At 30.1% G+C, this 10,082-nt stretch overlaps 1 protein-coding gene across 2 annotated transcripts; it reads right to left on the bottom strand.

The window, feature by feature from the left end:
• Positions 1–5,912: 5,912 nt before the first annotated feature.
• Positions 5,913–7,826, bottom strand: LOC130809305 (uncharacterized). Of its 2 annotated transcripts, none has more exons than XM_057675022.1 (2): positions 6,676–7,826; positions 5,913–6,373 (listed from the first exon to the last, which is right to left on the bottom strand). In XM_057675022.1, exons 1-2 carry the CDS (start codon positions 7,709–7,711, stop codon positions 6,327–6,329), a joined length of 1,083 nt encoding a protein of 360 aa, XP_057531005.1. In that variant the 5' UTR covers positions 7,712–7,826; the 3' UTR covers positions 5,913–6,326. The 2 variants fall into 2 exon arrangements, with proteins under 2 accessions (XP_057531005.1, XP_057531006.1); XM_057675023.1 differs by having other exon boundaries at positions 5,913–6,361.
• Between the last annotated feature and the right edge of the window lie 2,256 nt (positions 7,827–10,082).

Below are 10,082 nucleotides of genomic sequence, written 5' to 3'. Positions count from 1 at the left end.
AGCAACAAATATGCTAAAATAAACAACAATAAATTTATCAAGGTTCACTAAATTGTGGTTACATTCTAATTTTGGCTAGTGTTTGATTATGAGTTTAAAGGACAAGAGCATGAGCTCACTAATATGAAGAACTTACAATTTTGGAGAAAACAAAGAGAATAGGCAAGATATGGGAAAGAGTATTCTAGAGTGTAAAGACCATGTATATGTGTGTCCAAGGTTTAGAATACACAACCTAAGGCTTAACATTATCCTAACTCAGGTTGGTCAAGCAAAGTAGAGAAGCATCATTTTAGGATTACGAGCTTAGGAATTCGACCGAAATAGGATGCTCACAACTCACAAGTCTAACAAAATCTTATACCACAAAGAATTTCCATTCATAATAACTTTGCAGTCCTTTTCAAGCCATACCAACATTCATAATCTTATACCACAAAGAAAATTTTCATTTTCCATGCTTATCACTACGCCTAACCTTCCCAAACCAATGAATCACATGACATAAACCTCTACTTCAATGGAGACAAACTTACTACTCAGTGTTTCCTCAAACTTTAGCTTAATTTGGCCGAGTAAATCCATATGAAATTAACTTCTCCGCTCCTACTCCATAACTAATCAATAGAGTCTCAAATATTTAGCTAGACAAAGTAATCCTTGGGTGAACCAAGTCACCCATCTGAACAGTTATTATTAAAATTTAAATTGAATTTTATAATTTAAGATATTCATATTAATGTTTTATTGGTTGTGTGGATACCTTTTTAGTTTTTACCTCTCTATACATTTGCTTTAGCTTGATAATAAACTTTTTTTTTTCGAATCATCATAATGATTTTTGCAATACTTTCTAATTTTGTGATTGTTTTTATGATTTTTCTACATCTTTATTTGTATAGTGATCTCTTTTTTTTTTAATTGTTGTCCACAAATTTATTTTTCTCCCACCATATCTTATATAGATTTCTTTCATCCACATGTTTTTTTATCTTATATATTACTTAAAAATAAAAGATAAATAAAAACCATAGGCTATTTTGGGAAATGACTTTTTGATTGGACTTTTTCCTTTGTCTTTTTGGTTGGTCAAATAGTTTTTGTAATTTGATCGATTAAAAAAACCATAGACAAAAGTCAATCAAAAATCATTTTAAATCAATATTAAAACATTCTAATGAGTAACTTTTTCATTTAGTTTTGATTTTTAATCCACTTGTTTTCTAAAAACTGTCAGCGACCAACAACCATTACTAAAATTTCATTAAACATCTTATAACACCTAGTATAAACATTTACAAATCTATTGATCAAACTGGCTAACAATTTTACAAACAAAGGCTTGATGCAAACCCATGTGAAAATCTAAAAGAGACAAACTAAAGATCTCACCTTAGATATGATAGTTGCTTTATAATGTCGGTTGTTTTGCCTAAGTCTACCAAGAAAAGTCTATATCAATAGTTACACTTCTAATTTTGATAATCAGCACATAATATAAAGCCACGTCCAATTAAGCCTTAAGGTTAAGGTTTTAGGGCTTGATATGTGGTCAACAAAGATTATTCGTCTATTTTAAGATAGACTTGTACACTTTGCATCCTAAAACACAGCAATACTCGACAAACCCTAAAGTTTATGATACCCACTTGAGAAATGAAACTTTGACAAAGAATTAGAGTATATGAGCAACATCATAATGTCTCATATTGGACATGCAAGTAGGGCATATCTATAGATTTAGGAATCGACCATAACTCCTAAGTAGAGGTGGTTCTAAACATGTGTAAGGTGTCAAATCGTACATGACCTTCAAATTTTAGGGGAGCCTCAAATATTAGTTTATATAAGTTTAAATTATTTTATCTTTTGTTTAATTTCTTGATTTTAGACGGTACCCTAAATTTGTAAAACCGAGCCTCAAAACTTATCTTGTGTTTTGCTTTGCCCCTGTTCCTAAGTAAGTGACTAATTATCAAGAAACCAATTCAACCAAAAATTTTAAGTTGATAGTTAAAGAATCAAATTATGTTTTTTTTTCTCTCATCACTTCCCTTTACACGAGAGCTATTCGGGTTAAAATTGAGGATGCAACGTAAATCCTTCTCATATATATTGTGCTAAATATTTCACTTGATCATGATAATGGATGAGATTTGAAATCATGAGTTTATTTCACGTTGATTTTCGACACCATTACAAGAGATCGACTGCACCAATAACTTAAATTGATGATTGAAGCTTCGGTATTATAGGAGAATGTAATTCCTTGTCCCATTCATTAATTATTATTGGGTATTTATACAACAATAACCCTATAGGACCCTAGAGCCATACAATTACAAACTATCCTTAACACCAAAAATCCTAATGTATATTTACATATATATACTAATACACCCAGCAATCGAAGTTGGAGGAACACGGACACTGAGATTGAAACGAAACTCATCAAATTGAACCCGAGGGAGCCCTTTAGTAAAAGTATCGGCAATATTAAACCGTGAGGGAACATGAAGAACACGAATGTGACCACGAGCAACCTTTTCTTGGATAAAGTGAATATCTAGTTTAATGTCTTTAGTACCCTGATGTTCAACTGGATTTTCCGATAGATATATTGCACTCACATTATCACAATACAACAACGTAGCTTTAGGAATAGGACAGTGAAGCTCTAGGAAAAGATACGTAACCAACACATTTCGACAACCACATTGGCCACCGCTCGGTACTCAGCCTCTGCACTAAACCGAGATAAGAGCAGATTGCTGCTTAACAGACCAAGATATCAAGTTGTCACCTAGATGGACACAGTAACTAAATGTAGACCGTCGAGTATCTGGGCATCCAGCCCAATCAGCTTCATTATAACAACGCAATGTGGAAGTAGGCGCATCAACAGAGAGGAATAGACCCATAGATAACGTGCCCTGAGTGTATCGAAGAATACGTTAGAGAGCATGAAAATGACTCTCGCGGGGGTCATGCATATGAAGGCAGATTTGTTGGACAGCATAGGATAAATCCGGGGAAGTAAAAGTGAGATGTTGAAGTGTGCCTACAAGATTCCGATAAAGAGTAGGGTCTTTTAACGGAGGACTATCAACACTGCCAAGCTTACTAGCAATTTCAACCGGAGTATGGTTGGGTTTACACGAAGACATACCAGCACGGTTGATAATATCTACAGCATATTTACTTCGGGATAAAAATAAACCACCTAACTGATGAGAAACTGCAATACCCAAGAAATAGTGTAACACCCCCAACTCTTACATAGCAAACTCCAATGAAAGTAAGAAATAATACGCTGACGCAAGGAGTAAAGGAGGCAGTCAACACAGTATCATCCATATATAACAGTAAAAAAGCAAGATCACGACCATCACCATAAATGAACAATAAATGATCACACAAACTGTGCACAAAACCAATAGACTTGATGTAGTCTGCAAAACGTTGATAGCACGCCCGGGTAGCCTTGCTATCAAAGCTTTAGAAATCCCACTATGTCTAGAGTATGAATTGGTTTAGTATATATACCTTTTAATTTACCATCTCCTATTCTTTAAAATTTAGATGTCTTTTTCATTAATTAATTAATATTAGAATATAAGAGTAATACGCAAAGTTTTGAATTAGATAAGATTTTCATCCTATCTATCAATTATCAATACAAATCCATTATCATATGATCTTATATTTTTATCTGTGTAAACCTATTTTTCACGTTAACAATATAGTATTAGGAGCCAAGTATGGTTTCTACATAAAGGGAAATTACTAACTAGAGATAGATAATAATTGTTATTATTTAATTTGTTTGGAATTATAGATAGATAATTATTGAAATTGCTAACAAGAGTACATTTTTGAAATAGATTGTATTTTTCTCAATTTTCCGTAAATTATATTCTCCATTTAGTATAGTATCCAACCAATTTTGATTATCATCCATCAGATTAGATATAGTCACAACATGGTATTTTTTTACCCGATTAAACACTTAAACGAGTGACCTTTTATCTATTACTAGTAATCTCACATAGTAGAATACAAATCAAAATTGATTTTTAATAAAACGTTGTGATCACCTAATTAAATAATTGAATACCAACATTTTTTTATCTTCATAGTACGAATGTGTGATTTTTACCAACTACATACAAAAAATAAAGTTTTACCCTTCTTGCCTATAGAAAATTATTCTCACCCTAGAATTAAAAAAGCTTTCTTAAGGTCACTCAATTGAATGAATATGTATTTCTTAATTGAAATCGAATCTTATATTAGTTGAATTATCATATACTACTTTTTTCAGATTTTGAGTTCAATACTTGCTGCCTCTTTCCTCAGCTTATCTTGTAATTAAGAAAAATTAAAATTGAACTCATTGATAATAACGAATTTTACTAATGAAGCCAATTTATTAATATACTTTGAAAGTACTCAATGTCTTCAAAAAAAACTGAATTAAGCAATAAAATTAAAAAGTAGTGATTAGCAACATCAAATAATTAAGTATACAATGATTATTTGACAATACAAATAACTAATAAAAAAATTCTAAAGTTAATCAATCAATAGAGTTTTAAATGAACATAATCGTAAATGCGTAACTTAACTTATGTTGGTACTTCCAGAGTTTGAGTGACTTCAAGATTTAATATTATATTTTTCCTTTACTTTTGCTAATCATCCTATTCCTCATTTATATTTTTCTATATTTTATAATTCGTAATGTTTTTCCTCAAACAATGGGAATGTTCTTAATTATTGAGGTATTTAAGTTGAATTAAAATACTAATAATTATAAATAATAACATTTGACAATCAATATTTTGTAATATCTTTTGAATTTTTGAGCTTGTGTTTTGCGAAAGTTAATAAAATTATCTTTTGAGAATTTTTCGCAAAAAGCTACGATACTGAAATATCTTTAACATTGGTATTATTTACGAAATATTAATTGCTTCTATATAATTTTTGATAAAAAGATAAAATTATTTGAATGTATCTAAGGGGAAAAAATTGTATGAGGAAATGATACTTCTCAATATTGGTTTTTTGTTTTGGTATAAATATAGATAGGTACGAAAATATCGATTGCTTACTTTTAATATTTATTAATAAAAATATTAATAAAAATTCACATTTTAGTATATAATCATATATATTAATAAAAATGTGGAAAATAACAAATGTTATTTTTAGGAGAGTCTTAACATCATATACATACTAATAAGTTGAAAGAATGCATCATATATAAAAATGTGGGTAGAAAGAATGCATCAGGTAATGGCTGATCATCTGGTAAGTTGAAAGGTGTATGGCTGGGAAGAAAGATTGGGTTCAGAGAGGATTGGGGTGAGTCAGAGAGATGAAATGGTAGGTGCTTTTCATGGAATGTTACATCCCTTGAGACAAACAGTTTGTTTGTTTCTAAATTCAAGAGTTTGTAGCCTTTCTGACCTATCTCATACCCCATCATGATGCAAGGGGTGGCTCTTGAGTCAAATTTAGATCTATTTGCCTTTAGACTTGATGCATAAACTAAGCAGCCAAAAACTCTTAAGTGATCAATGTTAGGTCTTCTTCCATACAATTTTTCATAAGGTGTCTTGTCGTCTATGCAGCTCAAGGGCATTCTATTTATCAAGTGAGTGGCAGTGAGAAGACATTCTCCCCAGTATTTCAATGGAACCTTGGACTGAAAGTAAAGTGCCCTTGCTGTTTCAAGAAGATGCCTGTGCTTTCTTTCTACAACTCCATTCTGCTGTGGAGTGTCAATGCAGCTTCTTTGATGCAAGATTCCAAATTTTTCATATATATTTAAAATTTTACCTTCACAAAGCTCTTTGGCATTATCACTTCTAACTGCTCTGACAACAACATCAAACTGATTATGTATGAATGTAATAACAAAATCAAGAATATCAACAGAATCATTTTTATTTTTCATCATGAAAGTCCATGTATGCCTTGAAAAGTCATCAACAATGGTCAAGAAGTATTTACAGTCATTATGAGTTCTAATTTTGTAAGGGCCCCAAACATCTATATGCAACAAATCAAAACAATTTTTGCTTCTACTTCCTGTTTTTGGAAAAGAATTTCTAGTTTGTTTTGCTCTAGGGCAAATTTGGCAAATACAGTCAAGACCATTCCTATTTGCTAAGTTATCATTAACAAGCTGTAGCCTATTGAATGGTATATGGCCCATCCTTAAGTGCATCAACTTCAGCTCTTCTGTAGCAGCAATGTTGACAGAGCTTCTTGTTTTACCATCATCAATTTTAACTGCATAAAGTCCGGACTCCAGATTACCAAGAACCAGTGTACTTCTCTGTGAATGATCCTGGATCATGCACTTGTCATGTGTAAAGACTATATTACAATCCATGTCCTTACATAATTTGTGTGTTGAAATTAAATTGAACTGAAGTTTTGGAACATGAAGCACATTTTTCAGAATAATACCATTTTCAAATGTTATAGTTCCAATATTTTCTATTTTTAGTTTCTTTCCATCAGCCACTGTGATTTTGTTAGGTGATTTGTCAAAAACATTGTAATTATCAAATAATTCTAAATTAGAACAAATATGATCAGTGGCTCCACTATCTATTATCCACTTTGAATTCAGACAAGTTATTGAACAAGGACTTTTACCTGCTGTGTTGGCCTTTTCTATGGCTTGAATGTCATTGCATTTTTTGCTTTCTTTAATCAGGTTTACTAATTGTTTGCATAAATCAGTTTCTGGATCTGGTTCATCATCTGATTCTTCTTCACAAGTCATGGCTGCCACTCTTCTTCCTTTTATTCCCTTGTTGTTCTTCTCATTCTTGGGATAACCTTTTAGCTTGTAACACTTATGTATGGTATGGTTTGTCATTTTGCAATACTCACAGTACAGGTTGTTCTTCTTAAGGGTTGTAGGTCTGTTTATCCCACCTCTAACTCCATCACTTGCAGTGAATGCCATGGTGGAATGTTTGTTGAGCACATCTGCTATTTCTTGTTGTCTCTCATCTTGTATGAGTAAGTTGTAGGCAACAGAAATATTAGGAAGAGGATTCATCATTAGAATATTTGTTCTAACAGCATTGTGTTTGTTGTCCAATTTCATGAGAAATTGTACTAATCTTTCATCTTGCTGATTTTTGATAAATTTCTTTAAGAAATTGCATGAACAGCCATTGCATGTGCAGATTGGAGTAGGGTTTGCCGCACTGATTTGGTCCCAAATACCTTTGATTTTTGTAAAAAATACTGCAATAGGACTATCGTCTTGATTAATCTTGCTTAAATTTTGTTGTAAAGAAAATAGTTGTGGTCCTGATATTACTGAATATCGATCTTCAAGATCTTTCCAGATCTCGTAAGCAGTGGAGAAATATAAAACGCTCTTTGCTATAGTATTGTCCACAGATCTGAGTAGATATGAAATTATCATGTTGTTGCATCTTTCCCAACCTTTGAAGAGAGGATCATTGGGTTCAGGCTTAATCATGCTTCCATCAATAAAAGCAATTTTGTTCTTCATTGACAAAGCTAAAACCATAGCTCTCTTCCAATCAGCGTAATTATCACCATTGAATTTCTCTGAAACCAAAGAAACAGTAGGGTTTTCATTTGGGTGAATGTAGTATATAGAATTTGGATCAGCAATTGGATTTTGTGAAGTATAATTCGATTCAAGCATTTTGAGATCAAGAAAGACAAGGAAGAAGAAGGTGATTCAAGAATTATGAGATGAAATCTTTTGATCGGAATTTTGGGAAATCGATATTGAAGAAATTTCAGAATTGAGATACAATTTCAATGATTGTAGAAAAGAAAAAAAACGCGGAAGATTTGTAGGAGCAGATCTCAATCCGCTCTGATACCATGTAACATTTCTCAGATTTCTGAGAAATGGTTCTTGAAGATGGGAAGAAGAAGAGCAAAGCTACAGGATTGAATTCTTCCTTTTTTATTTGATTGATTAAAAATTCTTATCTGAAATAGGAGGCATACAAGCATATATATACAGGAGAGGAAAAGAAGAGGGAAAAGAGTATGGGCCAAAACAAGAGGGCCAGCCCATGGACCAAAACACAAAATACACATATCAGTAATATATACATACTAATAAAAATGTTAGAAAATAACAAATGTCATTCTTAGGATAGCCTTAACAAATGTAATTATTTTAGTGGATGATAATTAATTACATAATAATATTTACCTAAATTAGAATTAGATTTTTTTTTAAATTGAAGCTAAATTAGGTTAAGTATTTATAAAATTATTATTGTAATTCTATATACCTAATTTAGAATTTGATATATTTAATTAAATGAAAAAAGTGATGTATTCAATAAAAAAAATTTTAAAAATTAGTATTTAATTTTTGCTTTAAAAGTCATTATTCGATAAATTTAATCATACATACTAATAAAAATGATGGAAAATAACAAATGTCATTCTTAGAAGAGCCTTAACAAATGTAGTTATTTTAGTAGATGATAGTTGATTACATGATAATATTCACCTAATTTTGAATCTGATTTTTTTTTTAAATTGAAGCTAAATTAGGTTAAGTATTTATATAATTATTATTGCAATTCTATATACCTAATTTAGAATTTGATATATTTAATTAAATGAAAAAGTGATGTATTCAATTAAAAAAAATTAATTAGCATTTAAATTTTGCTTTAAAAAAGTTATTATTCGATAAATTTAATCACAATAATATATATTTGTATTATTTTCTAAAATTATATTTTTATATATTTCATACTAATTTTTTTGTGCATTGCACGAATTTTTATATTAGTATAAAATATAGTTGTTAAAGAAGTATAAATAGATAGATAAAGAGATGAATAGAAAATAGTATCTCTTCCAAAAATGTGTATAGATAATTTTATCAGGTATTGTACTTTTTATGTTTTTATTTGTTCTTCCGATTTATTTTTTGCGCAGATTTCAATCAATAATAGAAATCTTCACTTGTGTCACACTAACAGTCGTGGCACAAGTAAGAATTTCCCATGGCTATGATGTCCAGCCATGAGAATTTAAGTTAGAGACTATTGTGGCACAAGTGATCGTGTCTAGATTGTTGCCATGGAAAAATAATGTGTGGCATAAACTCTATTTTTTGTCACGGTAGATCCCATGGCTAATTATATTCTTTTGCCACAAGTATAACCCGAGGCTAATTATGCCACATATAATGACTCATTGTAAATTATATTCATCTAACACATGCACAACACGTAAATTATTGTAAATTATTTATACAATTAGACTCGTAAACAGGGAAACAGTAATAGTATAGATTTAATGTTAACAATCAATAACATTCCTTCCACACAAATGCCTTAAGTAGGATTTGAACACAAGAACTTCAGGTTGGTATACTAACACTTCCACCACTAGGTCATCAGTTATTTAGTGATGATTTAAGTAACGTTAATATACTTATAACATAACACTCCTACCACTTACTGTATTATTATTATTATTATTATTATTATTATTATTATTATTATTATTATTATTATTATTATCATCATCATCAAATGTAGTACACCGTAATTAGTCGTCTTAGTGTAGTATTAGTATGTTAATAATAGTAGTGTATCATTAGTATAATATTAGTTATATTAGAATATAATTAGTCGAATTAATGTAGAATTAACATATTATTACTCGTATTATTGTATTATTAGTTGCATTAGTATATTATTACTCGTATTAGTGTATTATTAGCATATAATTAGTTGTATTAGTGTATTATAGTTGTATTATTTTAATATTAGTATATTAATAATCTTATTAGTGTATTATTAGTTGTATTATTTTAATATCGTATTGGTGCACTATTAGTATTTATTAGTCATATAAGTATACTATTAGTCGCATTAGTGTATATTAGTAGTATTAGTATATAATTAGTCGTATTAGCATAGTAACACTTCTAGAAGATTGATTTATTATTATTATTATTATTATTATTAGAGAATTATTATTATTATTATTATTATTATTATTATTATTATTATTATTATTATTATTAACTA

Source organism: Amaranthus tricolor, chromosome 3 (genome assembly GCF_026212465.1).
Source record: "Amaranthus tricolor cultivar Red isolate AtriRed21 chromosome 3, ASM2621246v1, whole genome shotgun sequence".
Taxonomy (NCBI): domain Eukaryota; kingdom Viridiplantae; phylum Streptophyta; class Magnoliopsida; order Caryophyllales; family Amaranthaceae; genus Amaranthus; species Amaranthus tricolor.
The sequence above is the reverse complement of the archived record's forward strand: the minus strand, read 5'-3'. Positions and strand labels throughout refer to the sequence as shown.